General features: G+C 36.0%; 1 protein-coding gene across 2 annotated transcripts in view; it reads right to left on the bottom strand.

The window, feature by feature from the left end:
• The window catches only part of ppp1r16b (protein phosphatase 1, regulatory subunit 16B), a 56232-nt gene that overhangs the window by 24515 nt on the left and 9783 nt on the right, over positions 1 to 21934 (bottom strand). For both annotated transcript variants that reach the window (XM_067373193.1, XM_067373194.1), the window contains exon 2: positions 7868 to 8241. In XM_067373193.1, the coding sequence (XP_067229294.1) occupies positions 7868 to 8126 (259 nt within the window). In that variant the 5' untranslated portion in view covers positions 8127 to 8241. The remainder of the gene's footprint in view (positions 1 to 7867; positions 8242 to 21934) is intronic.

Here is a 21934-nt window from a genome sequence, read left to right as displayed (position 1 = left end):
TGAATGCGACCGCAGTCAGAAGGAAGACGGGCAGCGGCTACAGCGTTTTCCACGGAATGTTCTAGAGTGCCAAGGAATGTTAATGTGGAGTTCTGGTACAAAGACAGTGAGATGAGAACGAGCAGCGAGTGACCTAATGAGCGCTGCTTCGAGACACACACACACACACACACACACACACAGTCTGTCAGCAGGCTCTCACCGCGAGCGTTTGTTAGTAAACTCTCATGGCAGGTGGGAGGAAGTTCATCTGCGAAGCGATAGACAGATGGAGACAGATCTATCAGACGAGACACGAGCCACAGAAACAATCTGTGTCCTGGATCTGGATCAGACCCGAAACTAATTAACAGTCGAAACGTGTTTAAATGCACATGAACACGGATTGCACCTGTGTGTTAGAATTTACCAGAAACAAAAATGGAGAAGAAAAGTGGCATGTGGTTGATGGCTGAGAGATATTTAACAACGGGTTTATTCAATATTAATATGACTTCAGTTCTTCGTGCATGTGTGTTCGGATCATCCATGTCACGATGAGGTGCAATAAACCACAGATGCGACAGAAAAGTTAAAAAAAAAGCTCAACTTCCTCTTTCTCCTCCATCTATTTCTGCTCAACTTGTTTAACCAGAACTGACTAGTCATTTAACTGACCGACGTCCGTGACAGAAGCTCAGCCATCTGATAAAAATTAACTTAAAAAATTACTGTAAATTGTAATTTTTATGAGAGCTCCTAATTTGCTGTGATAGTTTGTAGGGCTGCACAAAAACATTTTGAGATATATATATATTTATTTATAACGCCCTTGAAAAGTGGGGTTTTGGACAATATTGGCATGAATCCTTTTTAATTTGTGATCATTCTGCACTGAGAAGGGACAACACAAACTACAAAAACATATTTTATTACTTAAACTGTTTATACATAGACAAAAATTAAATTTTCGATTCATCAAAATATCCAGCATTAGCAGCTATCTGACCTGAACTGGGTTCTGATTGGTTTATTGTATTCTAAACGTAATTGGCAATCAATTGTTGAAGCTATTAAGGTGTGCTGACCCAAAAATCTGTTACAAACCTGGGCCAAGTTTAATCCAGTAACCAGCATCACAGCTGGCAAAGGGGCGTGTCTGACTTTGATGAATATATTGCCATTATTATGTAATCAAAATGAAAATTATTATTGCTGGTCTTCAATGATAATGTCAAGTTACTTTAATGTATTTGCACCAAAAAATGATATGGATTTATGCTGATATCGTCCAAAACCACACTTTGCCAGGGGTGTTTCCAAACTTTTGGAGGGCGGTTTATATATAAATATAATCAAGGGGTGGTTGATTATGATTTCACTTTTTTAACTTAAGTTAGTGTTGCTGTTTGATCATAAACAACATCTGCAAAGTTACGACGCTCAAAGTTCAATGCAAAGGGGGATATTTTCTTTTACAGAAATCACTTTTTATATGGCTGGTAGGAACTACAACGAACTTTATTTACATAAATTTACATAAACCCCGCCCCCGAGAACACTCATCAAAGGGGGCGGGGCCATGTTGGGCTGCTTTAGAGAAGAGGAAGAGTTGTTGTAGTAGAGTGTTGTTGTCATGCCGTCATTTTACGCCGGACTGCTTCACAAACGAGGGTCAATTCAACACAAAAGATGAACATGACGGCACATGCTAGTGGATGAGTTGAATCAACTCCACAGCAACTACATCAATTTATCCACTAACCATTCAGAAACGTCTAAAAGTTGTAACTTCTTCCTGAGTCTCTCCATCAGTGTCGACTCCGGTTTGAACAATGTAAGGCTGAACACTTTCCTCATTTTGGCTGCGTGAGATTCTCCAGCTTTGTTGTTGTTGAGCTGTTAAAGCTCCGCCCTATTTTGGAAAGCGGAGCTCATTTGCATTTAAAGGGACACACACAAATTTTTTTGCTCACACCCAAATAGGGGCAAATTTGACAAGCTATAATAAATGATCTGTGGGATATTTTGAGCTGAAACTTCACACACACATTCTGGAGACTTATCTTGTGAAAGGGGCATTATGGTCCACTTTAACATTTTGATTCTTATAAACAGACTAAAAACAGGCACAAGCAAGCAAAGTTAAGATCGATTCAGTGTGACGTGAACTAAATATGGTGCAAAAAATAATCGCAAACATTGATTTCAAACATGCAGCCCCAAAATGCATCCTAATAGAGGCATAAACAGCATCCATTAGCCAGTGATTCCCACTGGATCTCCAACATTGAGTCATGTTTCATCTGCTCAAGCTGAAGAAAGCAGAACAACATGACAGATCTGCTCAATCTAAGCCGTTTCACACCTGTAGATCAGAAACGGGAACTTCATTTGTTACTATAAAGGAACCGTAGGAACCTTTTCATAGTTCCTACAACTATTGGCTGAAGTACACAGTGTTCGCACCGCAGGATTTTAGTTCTAGGAACTCCTTTTGGGGGAACTAACATTCAATCTGCGTTGTCACGAAACCCACAACAAACAGCTCCAATCATGGCGTCTTCCAAATGCCGCGCTTAAAGACGCCACTGACGGCCGCTTCAGAGTTCCTATTCCCGGTGCGAATGCAACAAGGAACATGGCCGGAGGAGAAATTAGTTCTCAGGGAACTATCCTAGTGGCTAGTTCCTATAACTGAGTTCCTAAAACTATTCGGTGCGAAAGCCTCTAATGTTGCATTTTCTTCTGGGTTCCGTTCGCTTTCACAAGGCAGCATTTCAAAGCGTACCAAAATGTGTTTATGAAAGTCACATGTGAGTAAATCTGTTCTCTCATTGGTCAGAGTTTCCCATGTGTCATCAAGATGATTGACACGTATATATATATATATATAAATGTGCTTGTTCTTCGCCAAAATATAATTCCAGATATATAGTACTATTGTACAATAGAATGTACTTCTCAAACTAATAATAAAATAGTAGTAAAATAATAATAATTCGGATGATACAGTGGATGTGATGAGATTTACACAGAACAACATCCTGAAGAATAAGCGTTATTTAAACGCTCAAGCACACGGAGTAAATGATATGTTGGAGAAGGACTGCTTCTGCTCCAGGCTGAGTTTGTTTGTCTTTTTCTTCTTTTTCTCACGGCTGTCTATAAAAATAAAGCCGTGTCTGATCTCAGTGAGGAGTGTTTCATAAGACGACACACGCCTCGCTGCTCTTTATCTGTCCTCCTCATCCCGGCTCCTTCAGTCCGTTTCGCTCCAAATTAACATCTCATCACAAACATGGCCGTCATTTCAATGAATTACAACTGCAGAACAGATAGTGTCCATGTCCAGACATGTGCCTCATCATACACACACACACACACACACACACACACACACACACACACACACACACACACACACACACACACACACACACACACACTCAAACACACACACTAGAGCTAACTCAATAGCAGCAATGAAAACCTCCAATCAATAGGGTAGGATTAATTATGTTGATTAACAGATCAATAACGTCGCTGGAACAGCATCACTTTGACTTATTACACATTTGTTTGTAAACATCTCAGGATTTCCCTCAGACTGTGTCATGTGCAGCGTTATTATAGTTTACAGAGACTAAAACTATATATATATATATATATATATATATATATATATATATATATATATATATATATATATATATATATATATATATATATATATATATATATATATATAACATTTCTTTACAAATAAAATATGAGAAAAATAAAATTTTATTTCAGCTAGTTATTTTTCGGCAACATTTTGCCATTTTAATTTAGTTTAACGATGTACTAAAATAACTAAAAATTAAATAAAAATTAATAAAGATTATTTAGACTCACTGAATAAAAAACAAAAAAAGAAATTTACCAAAAGTTTAACTATTATTATAAAAAAAAAAATCATTATTTAAAATAAAAAAGTTAACTGAAAAAATAAAATAAAATATAAAAAATAATTATTTTACAGAAATATTTTGTCATTTTAGTTAATTTAATTTTAATTACTAAAACTTAACTGAAATTATATATTAAAAATGCAATACTTAAAATAAAATTAACTGAAATAACATAAAATGTAACAAAAATATTTTATTCCAGCTAGTTATTTTTCAGCAACATTTTGGTATTTTAATTTAGTTTAATTTGATGAACTAAAAAAATAAAAATTAATAAAAAATGATATAGACATATTAAAACAAAAAAAAAAAATTACCAAAACTTTAACTACATTTATATAAATAAATAAATAAATAAATAAATATATATATTATATATATATATATATATATATATATATATATATAAAGATTATTATTTAAAATAAATAAATGTTAACTGAAATAAATAATAAAATAACTATAAAATAACAATAACAGAAATATTTTATCATTTTAATTTAGTTTAACTTGATGTACTAAAATTAATAAAATTACATAGACATAAAAAAATACTAAACATGACAAAAACACGGCAAACTTACTAAAACTTTTACTGAAATTATATATAAAAAATGATTACTTAATATAAAATAAACATTAAAAGAAATTATGAAAAAACTTTTAGCTATTTATTTGCCAAGGCAGCATTTTTTCATTTTAATTTGCTGGTTTTCAATATTTTCAATACTGGTTTTGCATTTATTTGCATAATTATTTGTGATTGGTGTGTTCTTTCATGCATCTATTAAACTATTCTTTTCACAGACAGACGACAGGAAACAAGATGTATGCTGAATTTCATGACAAAACCAAATACCTAAACTATTTTCCTGCTGCTAAATGAATCAGTCAGCAGCATCTCCGTTACACATCCATCAGCTCATTTACTGCAGTATCTCTAGTCTGAGGTCACGACCTGCTTTACCAGCTCTTAATGTGATTAGTAAATATGAGAAGCAAACAGCCTGATTTTATCTCCTCATTAACAAATTAGTTTGCGTTGATAAACACTCATTTCAGGTCACACAGAGATCGATGCAATGATATGAGAAAAGTTTGGAATGAGTCAGAATTATTAAAATACGTCAGCTGTAAAATATAACCATTAAAACAAGCCACGAACTGCACGACCGGCACAACTAAAAAAAACGGAAACTACCGAACATCCTCTTAAAACCTCAATCATATTCAGCAGCTTTGCTCCATCCAGAAAACATCAAACTAATGTGAGCAGCTCCAACTAAACAGACTAAATATTTATCTAAAGCTCATGTATAAAGAAGCACCATCTGTTCATCTGTCATAATAAACTCCAAAACACTTAATCAATACATCGTGTTACTCTGGGCAAAAAATAGCTCCATCAACAGAGCATAATCGTACAGGCCGAGATTATGCCGCACTGATAATCTGATGGGATTAAAGCGCAAGCCTGGATTTCTCCTGCAGTCACAGACTTCATTTCCTCCTGAGAACCAGCTGATTGTCGGGGAGGCTATTTTCATCATTTGGTGGCAGACAGTGTTCCCAGGCTTTCAGAAAAGACATTTTCCGCTGCTTTCAGGCCATTATCTCACACTCAGCGTGGCAACGGCGATATACTCGCTCTCGACCACAGAAGCAATTTGGGCGTTCTGGCGGCAGCCGGCACTCAGATGATTTCTGCACAGCAATCAGGGCGACGGCGCTCTTTTTTAACGCCTTGTTAAATGACGTGCCAAAGAGAAACCAGATTTCACACGACACCACTGGCAGAGACATAAACACACTTTATAAGGTCACTCGCAGTTCTCTCGCAAGACGAACCCTTTCCATTAAATATTTGACAGCAAACAGAACCAAAGCGCTGGTTCATGGAGATGTTGGAACACATGCGCTGATGCTTTTTTGTCTGGGATCTTCAATTATGTTGATATTTTTAAAAAAAAACTTAGATGTTTGATAATAAAAGACTTTTACCAGCAATGAAAAATAAACCAGTCACAATACTCTTTTCCAATTTCAATCCCACAACTAAAACTACTAGCCAATTTAGCCAAGTAAACAGTCGGTAATAACATAAAAACAAATAATTAAATAACAAGCGAAAGCACAAATAAAATACAATATAAGAAAGATACAAATAAAAATATAGCTGCGAGCAGCAATTATCGGGGTTCAAGCATTTTAAGGCCTATAAGCACATGGGTAAAAAGGTATTGTGTTTTAATTAGCAAGCCTGTAAGCATCTTAATCATAGATGGAAGATACAAATACAGGCAATTTACTATAGTTTTTAAAGCTTTTTAACAGTTATCGATGTTTAGACAAAAACCTAGGACTAGTTCGCCAAAGTTGGTTTTTGAAATAATCTCCAATATTTAACGAACGATTCGATGGATAGCTGCTCAAAATTCATTGGCCGATGGCGGACATGTTTTTTGAGATACATCAATGTCCTCATAGACAATCATGGCACCTCGGACAAAGAAACTGCATGCCAATTTTCAAGTCGATTGGACTAACTGTGAAGTAGTTATAGCCATTTTCATGTTTTATTTGCTGTTATAGCGCCACCAAGTGGACAGTCGCCGTGTCCTTTTTAACACGACCACAGAATGACTTCTTACGTAGGTGTGCCAAGTTGGGTGAAAATATCTCATTCCGTTCACAAGTTATAGCCATTTTATTAAAAGTGGCTCCACACACTTCTAACGTTTCGAAATTCCAACTTTTTTTGATAGTTATTGACAATCAGACTCTGGAAAATCACGCCAAAAACCTAGGACTAGTTCGCAAAAGTAGGTTTTTCAAAAAATCCAAAATACCGAAAATTTTACCAACGATTCTGACGATATAAGACACTTGAGTCTACGCCAAGCGGTCTAGGAGTTATGATCCATTTCGTACTTTTGACCGCTGTAGCGCCCCCGTCAGGCCAATCGAGGTGAGCCTTGGTGATGTTGTAGATGGTGTGAGTACTACCAGCCCTCAAAGTAGCTATAAATTTAATTAAGCAAATGTAAAATAACACTGTTTTCACTGTATAAATTAAACATCCTTATTATTATTAATCCTTATTAAAGTTACAAAAGTTATTCAGTCAAATGCATTGTGTGAAACACAACAAAACACAGACAGCTGCAGGAATATTATGCTGCTGTCACTTTAAGAGCGAATGCACGGATCTAATATACTGATACTGTACACATGCATTTACTTTCTCAACTGTTTACATTCACTTAAGACATAACCGACTATGTTTACTAGGATACTCGCTATCTTTTTTGTTTTACATAATTTTGTGTGAATTTGTCCGTTCAAGTGCAAGAAGACGTGAAAGAGAGCTCAGTTTAGTACTTGCATGCTGTCTTTATGTTGCAGCTTTCTGGGTAACAAATCGAGTTCCCTTTCGCATATTCTTGCGCTTGAATATTTAAATTGGCAAGGCTTAAACTTTCATGACGATGCAGCGCTGCCCAGTCAACCATCCCGAACGTCGTTAACATTTGCTCATGTTCATGCATTGTTCGAATTCATAAAAATGTTGCCGGCCAACTGGTGAGTGACACCGTTTCATACACGCCGATTTCTACTCGCATTTGGCGTGTGAACCGATCATCTCTTCCTCTTTACGACTAGTTAAAGCACCAAATAAACATGAATGAACATCAGAAGGAATGTCGAAAGATACAAATCAATCAGTGTTTCAACCGTAGAAAGACGTCAATAAAACAGCTTGAGAACAATAATGTCACGTAACGTTACATTTCCCTCAGAAAAGCCATAAATTCGATAGTCTCGATACTCTAGAGAGGAGTGTTTTGATGAATATATACAATATTCATTATATTTATACTTATGCTCGATGTATGTTTGAATAAATCGGTGGTGAAATGAACCAGCCTCACCTTCACTTGGATCGTTCCTCGAAGAGGCCTCCAACAAAGCAACACTCGCCGCGAACGAAACCCTTTTACGGTTTTCCAACAGGTTCCCGTGGCCGCGGCGTTTGTCGGCCTTTCGCTTCTTGTTCTGCATTTCTTTCTCGTAGACGGCCCATCGCTTGAGCTGCTGAGTGCGGCGTTTCTGAGCGGCTCGGAGGCGCTCCAGACTGGGCACCTTATCCAACTGCTGCAGCTCCGTCAGCAGCTCCAGGTGATTGGCCATGTTGGGCTGCAGGTGGAAAGGTGGAGCAGGATGATGATGATGATGAGGAGGAGTATGATGATGAATCTAGCAGGGACTGCACCTCCCCGCCAAACCTCCACCCTTCATCCTGAACCTGGAGGAAGACAGATTGAGTATTACGATATGATCAAAGCAAGAGAAAAATGAAGAAACGTTCAGATCATTCACATTATTTAAAAAGCACCTATTCTGCAATTTTCATCTTTCTTTAGTGTGTAATGTTGCCGTTTGAGCATGAGAAAGCTCTGCATAGTCCCTCCAGCAGGTGTTATTCTCTATATTAGTGTCACTTTTTCTGAACTCCCTGAAACACCTCCAATGTAGTCTTGAGTGTCTTCCGGGAAAGAACACGTCACAGTTTTCCTCATTTAAATAATTCATACACTGAATAAAGGGGCTGGGCCTGGTTGACTTAGTTAGTAGTGTGTTGAAACCATAGACTGTAAAAAAAGATGGACGACGCGACGTCGCTTCCTTCCATTGTAATGAACTGAAGCCAAAATGGCCGACCGAATGGGCGCTGACATGTTACGCAATACGTCAAAAAAAAAAAGTTTGGAGCCTGGGCATGCGCAGAAGGAATGGTCAGTTGAGCCGGAGGCGGAGTCGCGATATCAAACTTCCGCCCAGACGACAGCGTCATCATTCATGTATTTTAAATAGACTATAAAAATTATATACAATTTAAAATTCTACCTATAAAATAATAGGCTATTCTATTTCTAGAGCAATAATCCTTTATAACAGCAAATTCAGTAGATAAAATCAATATAATATGCCTCTAGAAACAACTCTAAATCGTCAGAAACGGTCCTGCCATTTTAAATCAAGTTCAACTAACGTTACAGGAGATCGACTGCTGTAATTAGAGTAAGCTATCATTAGTTTTGTCCTGCTAATTATTATTTTATACCCATAAAAATAATAAGTAACTGCCAGATAACGATCACCTGCTTTTTCCCGACATTGTTAACATTAGGTGTGTTATCTTAACTAATAACATTTATTAATTAGCTTATAACACCCATATTTAATGTTACAGAAAAAGGTTCAGTGATCCGTCAGATCCTGTAGGTCGGTTAGTACAGTTTACTGCTGAACAACTCATTTTGTTGGTGTTAAATAACAAAGAAATCGAAAATTAACAGTTAGTTATACATCTTCAATCTCCCCTCGAAGCTCCGACAGTCCTCAGACAAGCTGAGCTGTCAATCAAGTTCGAATCATGACGACACGCCCCGTTTTTATAGCATCAAATTACTAGCTAAAATCTAAATCACCACAAAAACGAACAATTGAATATATATCTGTGTGATAACAACTACTTTAAATGACCAAAACCATCTTTCAGAAAGTTTTATTTGAAGCAGAATTTATTTTTAAGTTTTCACTGAAGTCTCTTTCGACTGCATTGAGAGGGCGGGGTTTATGACCTGTACTGCATCCAGCCTCCAGGGGGCGATCAAAGAGCCCGTGGCTTCACTTTTCAGAACGTATGAGACACACCCGGTTGAAACTGGCAGTTATGGTAAGGGGCGGGATATTTCCCAAACACGCTCTAAGCACTTGACCAATCACAACACACTGCTCCAGCTGACCAATCAGAGCGCATTGTGCTTTTCAGAAGGAGGGGCTTCATAGAGGCAGGAACTAAACAGGGGTGCGTTTCATGAACAACGATGTAACTCGCACAAGTTTATGATGCAGTTTGTGAATGTTTGTTTGAACTATGGTTTCGGGAGACACCAAATCGTTGAACTATGTAAGTAACGACAGAACTTGCGATGTTAGTTGGCTAACAATGCTTTTGGGAAACGCACCCCAGAGCGTTACTGACAGACTGGGAAGAGAGGAGCTGCAACATCACTTCATTTCATTAGCAATTATTTTTCCACAAATCAACAAATACATATGGGAGATTTCTGCTGGCCCAAAAATACACGGATAAAAGAAATAAAATTTTATTCAGCAACAATGCATTAAATTGATCAAAAGTGACAGTAAAGAGAGTTATAATGTTACAAAATATTCTATTTCAAATAAATGCTGTTCTTTTGAACTTTCTATTCATCAAAAATCATGAAAAAATTAAATGTATCACAGTTTCCATAAAAATATGAACTGTTTTCAACACTGATAATAATCATAAATGTTTCTTGAGCAGGAAATCAGCATATTAGAATGATTTCTGAAGGATCATGTGACACTGAAGACTGCAGTAATGATGCTGAAAATTCAGCTTTGATCACAGGAATAAATTACACTTTACTATATATTCACATAGAAAAACAGCTGTTTTAAATTGCAAAAATATTTCACAATTTTTACTGTATTTTTGATCAAATAAATGCAGCCTTTGGCCTTTGTGAGCAGAAGAGACTTTCAAAAACAATTTTACAAAATATTACAGACCCCAAATGCATGTTGGTGTCTGTCATGTTTCAAGACAAGTCAAGTCTATATATATCCATATCTATCTATATATCTATCTATCTATTTATCATATATATATATATATATATATATATATATATATATATATATATATATGATAAATATATAGATAGATAGATAGATAGATAGATAGATAGATAGATAGATAGATAGATAGATAGATAGATAGATAGATATGGATATATATAGACTTGACTTGTCTTGAAACATGACAGACACCAACAATTATCTTCCCACAACATCCTGCAATGCTCTCAGAAACTCATCAACACATGGAGCTAGTTTTATGGGGGAAGCTGAGATTCTTCTATATGAACCCATCAGCAAGGTAATGCGCATCTCTCTGCCATATGTCTGGGGATTTACCACAGTCATTTATCAGCAAGTGCAGAGTGTGCCGCAGGCGGAGATGTTCTGAGGAAAGTGGGCTTTACGCATCAACAATGAAGATGCCAAGTTCATCTCTATTGCACTGCAATTTTCCGCTCATGAAGTGGGCAAAGCTTACACACACACACACACACACAACTGTCACATCCTGTCACCACCGGACGCCATCAACACACGCACACGCAAACAAGCCTCACCATTTCCTGTGCTTATCGCTGAGACATCTCAGAACACGCTTCTCCTCCAGAGGAGAATGACAGAAAACAGCAGGTGAATGATGCGTGTTTTCCATTTCTAGCCCACGACTGACACAACGACGCAGATGTTTGAATTGGTCACATAAAGGTGACATTCAGGACACGAGAGAGACTGATTACACACATGCTCATTATTGTATTCATTCATTATCATCTAATATTTACCAGGAAAAGCACAAGCTTTCACACACTTTACTCTGAACTCACAGACGTCACTCGTGTGTAAATCAGTTTGTGATGTCAGAAACTTACAGAAGCATTAGTGTTAAACTTCCTACCATCACACACTTGACAGACCACAATGAAAAAAGTAAGACTAGTGGTGTGTGTGATTAATTATAATATTGTAATTGTTGTGCAAATGATGTGACATTGAGTAACTCACTCACTTTGCAAAAAACAAACAAAATCACACCTTGAGAGTCCATGCATTGAGTGCGCTCTTACATATAAAGGTTCTCTATTGGTATCGAAGGTTCCGTGAAGAATCTTTAACCTTTAACTTTGTCTATTATTGCTCCGAGCTGATAATCGGTCCGCGAAGCGCAGCTCAAACAAGAAGCGTGGTTTGGTTCCACTTTCGTTTTGTTTTTCCATTTGACTTTTGTTTGTTTTTTTGGCAGTTTTTGCCTTTATTAAGATATGAAAGTATAGAGTGGACAGGAAGTGAGGTGGGAGAGAGAGGGGGACGGGATTGGGAAAGGTCAGCAAGACAGGACTCAAACTCGGGTCGCCCAAAGCGCAACAGCGCTATATGTCGGCGTGCTGCCCACGAGGCTATTGGCACCGACCATTTGACGTTTTTCATATGCAACAGAAATGCCAGCTTATATCAGCTGCAAGAAGAAAAAAAAATAGCCGCACATGCAAGAAAAAAAGTCACAAAACGTGATCATTTGAGTGAATGATTCAATCATATGAGTGAATGATTCAATGACTCACTCATTAAGATCGGGACTTGCCGCCAAACTATTAGTTCCAGATTTTAAAATATCATATATTTATTGAATTTAATATATTAATAATAATTGTTTGAAAGAAAGACATTGACAAAATATGATAATTTAGAAATAAACTCCCCTTATAAAGGAAATTATTGCCCCTGAAAATCAAAGATCGCCGCTGTAAAGGATTAGTTCACTTATGAATTAAAATTTCCTGATAATTTAGTCACCCCCATGTCTTCTGTCTTCAGCCAAAAGGAAAGGAGGTTTTTGAGGAAATATATATAGTCCATATAGTGGACTTCAATGGGGTTCAACGGGTTGAAGGTCCAAATGTCAGTTTCAGTGCAGCTTCAAAGAGCTCTACATGATCCCAGACGAGGAATAAGAGTCTTATCTAGACATTTTCTAAAAAAATAAATAAAAATGATATCCTTTTTAACCACAAATGCTCATCTTGCACTGCGATGCGCTACATATTACATGTTGGAAAGGTCACGCATGACATAGGCGGCAGTGCAAGATATATATATATATATATATATATATTTAAATGAGCGATGGATAAGACTCTTATTCCTCGTCTGGGATCATGTAGAGCTCTTTGAAGCTGCACTGAAACTGAAACACGTTGAACCCCAGTGAAAAATCCTGGAATGTTTTCCTCAAAAACCTTCATTTCTTTTCGACTGAAGAAAGAAAGACATGAACATCTTGGATGATATGAGGGTGAGTAAATTATCAGGAAATTTGAATTCTGAAGTGAACTAATCCTTTAATGGAAAAGATCATTTGAACTAAACACTGCACAGAATATAAAAGCTTTAGGAGTCAGCTCACATGACAGGCCTAAACCAGCCAATGCACACAAAAACACACTCAATAATATATCACCTAACTATCGTGCAATGGCAAAATAACAGAAATGATATCACTTTCTGTCAATATCATACACCATGTGTGTGTGTGTGTGTGTGTGTGTGTGACACACACACACGTGTCCTCTGCTGATGGGTCACACAAACCGCAGCCAATACGAAAACATTCAACCAAGACAAAAACATCTCACACATATAGAACAAAGAATCAACTCCAATATCTGAGTCATTATCCCGTCTGACCCCGTGACCTCATGACATCACTGCAGCTCTGAACTCATCCACACACTCTTTTTCTCTGGAGAAAGTGGACCAACGACATCATCACCTGCTCAAGGAGCATGTGCAAATTTTTGTGAAACACAATCCTTCCTCACTCACTCGCCAATTGGAAGAAAATAAAGTGGATCACACAGGTTATGATCTAATCAGTGTATTTCATCACCACAGATGATTGAGAGCAGATTAGTAACGCATCTCATTCATGATGTCGTCCACTAACAAACACTCAGGATGAAGGGATATTCACAAGAGGTTCATATCTAATCTACATCAGTCAGATATCATACAGCACTCGTTCCACTGAGGACAAACACTCGTAAATGTCAACGGGGTTGGGTTAGCGCAGGTTAACGCTCGTGTGAACGTGTGATGTGTCAACAGCGGCGATCTTGTTTGCAGGCAGCAGATACTCTCGGGCTGAACGCCGGCTGTTTTCAGCACTTAACAACATTAGAGACGCACACAAGAGCAGCCGCTGATCTAATAAGAAGGGAAGTAATTACATTACTCGATGCGCACACACACATACACACACACACGCGTCACTTGGAACAAGTTAATAAAGAAATGTTACATCCCGGTCGGGTCGGGCCGCTGTCAGTCAAGAACTCCTCAGGGAAACTGTAGAAGCGAACAGAGATAAGACAGACTCCTGTAACTCGCCGCTAATGAAAAGACGTGCGTGCCGCATGAGAAACAGACGCACCAGAAACTGACAACACAATATCCTAAACTATGTTCAACTTTGATACCGGATGATATTAGGCGTGTGACGGATCGTAGTTGATCCGTACGGATCAGGCCTTAGGGTTCGGAATGCATGGGATTTGCAGATTAATTGCAAAGTTTAATCATTATAGAGTTTAAGTTTATCATTTGCACATTTTACCGAGTTCAAGATCAAGATGACGCAAAAGAAAAACAAGTTTGTTCTGATTTTATTACTGAGTGTTCACTTGCCTTTACTAATGTTTGTTTTTTTGTTAATAAGGCTAATAACATTATGGTATATTGAAGTACTTAAAATGTTCTTTCAAAAATAAAACTTGACTTTATAACTTGCAATTCTAACTTTATAATTCGCAATTCTGTCTTTATAACTCACAATTTTGACTTTATATCTCGCAATTCTGACTTTATAACTCGCAATTCTGACTTTCTAACTCAATTCTGACTTTATATCTCGCAATTCTGACTTTGTATCACAATTCTGACTTTCTAACTCGCAATTCTGACTTTATAACTGGCAATTCTGACTTTCTAACTCAATTCTGACTTTATATCACAATTCTGACTTTATATCTCGAAATTCTGACTTTATAACTCAATTCTGACTTTATATCTCGCAATTCTGACTTTGTATCACAATTCTGACTTTATAACTCGCAATTGTGACTTTATAACTCAATTCTGACTTTATATCTCGCAATTCTGACTTTATAACTTGCAATTCTGACTTTATATCTCGCAATTCTGACTTTGTATCACAATTCTGACTTTATAACTCGCAATTGTGACTTTATAACTCAATTCTGACTTTATATCTCGCAATTCTGACTTTATAACTCAATTCTGACTTTATATCTCGAAATTCTGACTTTATAACTCAATTCTGACTTTATATCTCGCAATTCTGACTTTGTATCACAATTCTGACTTTATAACTCGCAATTGTGACTTTATAACTCAATTCTGACTTTATATCTCGCAATTCTGACTTTGTATCACAATTCTGACTTTATAACTCGCAATTGTGACTTTATAACTCAATTCTGACTTTATATCTCGCAATTCTGACTTTATAACTTGCAATTCTGACTTTATAACTCAATTCTGACTTTATATCTCGCAATTCCGACTTTATAACACAATTCTGACTTTATATCTCGCAATTCCGACTTTATATCTCGCAATTATGACTTTATATCATGGAATTCCGACTTTATAACACGCAATTCTGACTTTATAACACAATTCTGACTTTATATCTCGCAATTCCGACTTTATATCACGGAATTCCAACTTTATATCTTGTAATTCCGACTTTATAACTCGGAATTCTGACTTTATAACTCGGAATTCTGACTATATCTCGCAATTCCGACTTTATATCACGGAAACGACTTTATATCTCGCAATTCTGACTTTATATCTCGCAATTCTGACTATATCTCGCAATTCCGACTTTATATCTCACAATTCTGACTTTATATCTCGCAATTCTGACTTTATAACACAATTCTGACTCTATAACTCTGAATTCCGACTTTATATCTCGCAATTCCGACTTTATATCTCGAAATTCTGACTTTATATCTCGTAATTCCGACTTTATAACACAATTGTGACTTTATAACTCGCAATTCCGACTTTATATCTCGAAATTCTGACTTTATATCTCGCAATTCCGACTTTATATCACGGAAACGACTTTATATCTCGCAATTCTGACTTTATATCTCGCAATTCTGACTTTATAACTCAATTCTGACTTTATATCTCGCAATTCTGACTTTGTATCACAATTCTGACTTTATAACTCGCAATTGTGACTTTATAACTCAATTCTGACTTTATATCTCGCAATTCTGACTTTATAACTTGCAATTCTGACTTTCTAACTCAATTCTGACTTTATATCTCGCAATTCTGACTTTATAACTCAATTCTTACTTTATATCTCGCAATTCTGACTTTATAACTCGCAATAACAAATCGTTTGTTCAAACGATTCAGTAACAATTTATAAAGACATCATATGAATCAGCCATTTTGAATGAATTGTTTGAATGAATGATTCAGTGACTCACTCATTAAGACAAGGACTCGCCGCCACCTACTGGTGGTTTTAGCTTTATATTTAAAACTATGTATTTTATATTTACAACTTCAATATTCTTATTTTTAAAATGCTGTAGTCTTAATATGCTGATTGAATTTATTGATTAAAATGTGAGAATTTAACAAAAAAAAATACATACATGAATTAATCTGTATTTTTGAATGAATTCCCTTTATAAAGGTAAAAATGCTCCTGAAAATCAAATATTAAGTTATGATTCTGGGCTATATGGACAAAAAGTACTATAAGTGTTCTTAATGTTTATTACTGAATGAATCTGCGTTTTAAATGAATGATTCAGTGATTTGCTCATGGTTTCATATTTAAAAATATTTATTTTTAAATTTTAATTTAATTTTTTTATGTGTGCGTGTGTGTGTGTGTGTATATATATATATATATATATATATATATATATATATATATATAATTTAAAAAAAATATTTTATTTTATATATATTATTTAAAAATTATTTTTTATTTTGTGTGTGTGTATATATATATATATATATGATTCAGTGACTCACTCATGGTTTTAAATTTTAAAAAAATATTTTTAATTTTTTTTTATTATTTTATGTGTGTGTGTGTGTGTGTGTGTGTGTGTGTGTGTGTATATATATATATATATATATATATATATATATATATATATGTGTTTATAATTCAGTGACTCACTCATGGTTTCATATTTAAAAATATTTATTTTTAATTTTAAAAATGTTATATATATATATATATATATATATATATATATATACACACACACACACACACGTATTACGAAAACAAAATTAGGGCTGCGCGCTTAATCAAATTGTGATTATTGAGTGTGAATATTAAAGCATAACAGGTAAGAAATGGAATATAAACTGGTTTTGAGGTATAAAAGTGATTTTGAATACCAGTATTTAGTTTTGTTTTTCTTATTTTTGTCTAGCTTTTGAATCAAATTAATACACAGTGAATCAAATGGATTGGCTGTGAACTCAAAGATTCACAGACCCCAGATGAACAGAATCATTTACTCAGTGACTCACAGGTCAGATTCCAGCAGGAGGCCGCTGTGCGTGTCAGCTGAAGAAAATGAGTCAGGATTTAAACTTAGTTTTGACCCCTGACCTCTTCATGGCACACATGTGACCCTGAGCTCCACATACAGACCAAAAGACAGGGGCACGGCAATAAAACACACAGAGTAAACATGAGCGGCCTTAAAGAACCGTGTGTGTGAGGGATAATGTACAGTCAGCCCGTCACTATCACAAAATAAACCCAGAAAGGGTTAATTTTGTGATAATGATACAATATTGACATAATCTGAAAGCTGAGACTTTGTTTCACATCTAAAGTATCAAAGCACAAAGCTTTATTGGATGGGAAGAGCTATATGAAGATCATTTCTATTTATCCGCATCTGTTTCTGCTGATTCCTGTGATCTGAGTTAGATGAATCAAAGGACTTAACATGTAATGACAGTTTCTGCTTGAATCCCAAGCGCAGCCCACACCAACTAGGACAAGAAATCCTGCCTGAATACAACAACCTTCAAGGACATGAGAGAGAGAGAGAGAGAGAGAGTGATTGTCAGTGTTAGTTCAGGCTCTTTCTGGGTCAGTGTCTCCCCAGTTATCAGCCAAACCAGGCCAGCTATAGAAAGACACACAGGAAGTGAAAAGAAATGCACAAGCTTTTGCAGAACGGCATGTTCGGCACGGGCGCGATGGCTTTATCTCATCATGTTAGAGGTGATTACCAGCCCAATCACCCCTGACAGGTGAAAGTCAACAGAGATAACCAGTCTTTCATCTGTAATGATGACTGCCAGGCAAGTCCTGTAAAAATATTATGGATTAATATCTGTCAGAATGTTGTAAGGGCCTCTATGAATAATAAATATGCTCAATTAGATTGATGTTGGCAGTTAAAACATCAGTTATCAATCACATCTGCCTCAGATTTCATAAGCCTGAACCAGATAGTGACTGAATACGTATTAACTGAACCAAAAACGAAAGCGTTACCACAAAACCGTGATACGAACAAACCAGAAGACGCTGATGACGCTGCACAGATTTTGTTTATAGTTTGCTTTGTTGTTGATTTGTTGTTGATAGTGAAGTAAAACTATGTAAAATATCTATTCTGTAAAATACCTGTCTGTAAAATATTTAAATACAACTGTATATAAAATAAAATTGCAGATTCTTTCATATTTTTCATATGAAAAAGGTTTATTAATTAATTTAACTCATGATACAATTAAAAAAAAAGAAATAAAGGGGAAAAAACAGAATTTAATTACAGCAGGGATTCCTAAAATTTAATATTTAATCATTTAATAATAGTTAACATTTCAATGATTTTTCACGGATTTTCTTTTTTTAAATGTCCTCAGTGTTTTTAAAATTACTCATTTATTTTAATTTTACATTTTTATAAATTAATTATTAGCTTTGCAGCAACTCACAAACCTATGGAAGCTTGTTTCTGCCATGAAATAAAAATAAAAAAGGTGATTCCAACTTTTTTATCTCACATTTTTTCTCAAAATTGCATGATATAAATCACAATTGTGAAAAAACACTTTATAATACAATTCTGACTTTATATCTCGCGATTCCGACTTTATATCTCGCAATTATGACTTTATATCATGGAATTCCGACTTTATAACTCGCAATTCTGATTTTACATCTCGCAATTCTGACTTTATAACACAATTCTGACTTTATGTCTCGCAATTCCGACTTTATATCTCGCAATTCCGACTTTATAACACAATTCTGACTTTATAACTCGCAATTCTGACTTTATATCACACAATTCTGACTTTATAACACAATTCTGACTTTATATCTCGCAATTCCGACTTTATATCACGGAATTACAACTTTATATCTTGTAATTCCGACTTTATAACTCGGAATTCTGACTTTATAACTCGGAATTCTGACTTTATATCTCGCAATTCCGACTTTATATCACGGAAACGACTTTATATCTCGCAATTCTGACTTTATATTTCGCAATTCTGACTATATCTCGCAATTCTGACTTTATAACACAATTCTGACTTTATAACTCGCAATTCCGACTTTATATCTCGCAATTCCGACTTTATATCTCGAAATTCTGACTTTATATCTCGCAATTCCGACTTTATAACACAATTGTGACTTTATAACTCGCAATTCCGACTTTATAACTCGCAATTCCGACTTTATAACTCGCAATTCCGACTTTATAACTCGCAATTACGACTTTATATCTCACAATTTGGACTTTATATCTCACAATTACGACTTTATAACTCGCAATTACAACTTTATATCTCGGAATTCCGACTTTATAACTCGCAATTCCGACTTTATAACACAATTACGACTTTATATCTTGCAATTCTGACTTTAAAATTGAATTCTTGTTATGTTATAATGCACAATTGGACATTATAACATGCATTTGCTGACTCTTTATAAAAAAAAGTCAGAATTACGAGATATGAAGTCAGAATTGTGAGGAAAAAAAGACTGAGTTTAAATCTTGCAATTCTGAAAAAAAAAAGTCAGTATTGTGAAATGCAAACTTGCAATTGCGAGAAAAAAAAGTCTGAATTGTGAGATAAAAAGTCACAATTACCTTTTTTATTTTTTTATTTAGTGACGGAAACAAGCTTCCCATACAAACCCCCAGCAGTTCCCTTGTAAAAACCCCAGTCTGAAAACCCTGCATTAAATTATTAAAACAGAATCTAGAAACAAAATTTGGGTGTAAAATAAAATAAAATTTGGGAAAATAAAATAAAAGGAATTTCAAAGGCAAAAACCAAACCAAAAACTGAAACCATGGCCATGACCCAAAGCGAACCGAGAGGAAACCGACAGCCATAACGGGTCCTGCACTAAACCAAATGAAACTCACAGTCCTTCAAATCACACTTCAGTCCAGCAGCGCTCAGCGGAAAACGGGAAAGGCTTGTGTGTTTGTTTTGTCTATTTCAGGCCACTGTGACCGCAGCTGTGCATCACACACACTGTGTGCTGACATCACTAAAGCCGCTCATTTAGGAAAAATATTGTGCATTTATTTTTGAAAGATGTGACCACGCCAAACCGTCCACAGACAGACTATTGTTTCTACTGTCTGACGGGACAGACCATCCACAGGCCTTGAGCTATAAACCACACCTCTAATAACAGTAAAGAAATAAAACATTCAATACAAACAAGTGCAAATGAATCACATAATCCTGAATTATGATTGTGTAAAACACACAGTTTCAAAGAGTGACGGCCACGACGAGGCCCTGATTTCTGCAAAGCGAAAAACAGAGAAAGAATCCAGTCATAAAAATTAAATTTACCGTATAATGTGCAATGTCACAGAATTTGCCAAAATTTGGATGAATAAATCAAAAGTAGAGCCATATTCATACGGCTCCAGGGGGCCTTCTGAAGCAAAACAATGTGTTTTTGGAAGAAAAATATCCATATTTATGTGTCAGGTCAGAGGTCACTCTTCCACCAGAACTAGAATCGCGTACAGCTGTCTACCAAAAGCCAATTATTATAGTTTATAAAGTTATAAATACAGATATTATTCTTACTAATACGCATCGCTTCGCTCCAGAAGGTCTTTATTGACCGCTGGATTCATATTCATATATCTTTTATCACGGATGGATGCACTTTTTTTGGGCTTCAATTTATATATTTTTAATATAACTCTGATTGTGTTCGTCTGAAAGAAGATACTAGGATACACCTAGGATGGCTTGAGGGTGAGTAAATCATGGGATAATTTTCATTTTTTTGATGAACTAACCCTTTACGGCCTGTTCACATTGAGCACGTTAACTAACTATATTATCGTTCCCTTTCGTGGGAACATCGACGCTACGTCCAATGACGCATTGGGTTCCCATTGCGTCAATGGACGTAGCGTCTCGTTCCCTTACTCAGGGAACAAGGGTTACACTCGTAACCCGAGACGTTCTGTTTATTCTGGCGTTTTAAATGCTCGAGCTCTTTAAAGCAGGATGGATTTTGTGTTTTTATCGTTCATCAGCTAGAAAAAAAAAGTGATTCCAACACTGAATTTCTGAAAAAATAAAACTATTATGCTTAATAAATCATTAAACTGTTCAGTTTTATGAATTCAGTTGATTAGACATCCTTTTTGATTGTTAACATTTAATTTAAAACCGTTACAACAGAATCCAGATGAATTGAAATGGAAAACATGGAATTTGGGAAAAAATAAAACAGAATTTGGGGCAAAAAAATACAATAGAGCTCTACACACAGAGACCATGAAGACATTCCCAAAGGCGCCTCCGTCACATTTCCTTATTTCTGGTCAATCCACATTTCCTGCTCACGGAGGCCATCAGTCGTAACTTTATGACGATTATGTCACTGAGGCACGTGCGTCGCACACAGACCTCATAATAACAAGCCTCTGCCTCGCCGTAACCGCTCTGTTATCTCCTCCACAGCTCTTCTAAATGTCAAATTAAATTGAAGACATGCTGGGCGATTCTCTGTAGATTTAAAGCTAATTAAAGAACGTGGACGGGAGCAGTCGATCTCTCATCTCTCGTCTGGTCCTGAAGTGGAGGACGCTCTTCTTTTTTCTGGCTCGTGCTTTTAGAGTAATGATCGCGCTTTCATTAATATTTCACACTGGACGAACGTCTCAACGCAGCAGGAGAACAAACTGGATTCAAGACTAAAG

The sequence above is a fragment of the Chanodichthys erythropterus genome, chromosome 21, assembly GCF_024489055.1.
Source record: "Chanodichthys erythropterus isolate Z2021 chromosome 21, ASM2448905v1, whole genome shotgun sequence".
NCBI classification, from domain to species: Eukaryota; Metazoa; Chordata; class Actinopteri; order Cypriniformes; family Xenocyprididae; genus Chanodichthys; species Chanodichthys erythropterus.
Note: the sequence above shows the minus strand (reverse complement) of the source record. Positions and strands in the feature narration are given on the sequence as shown.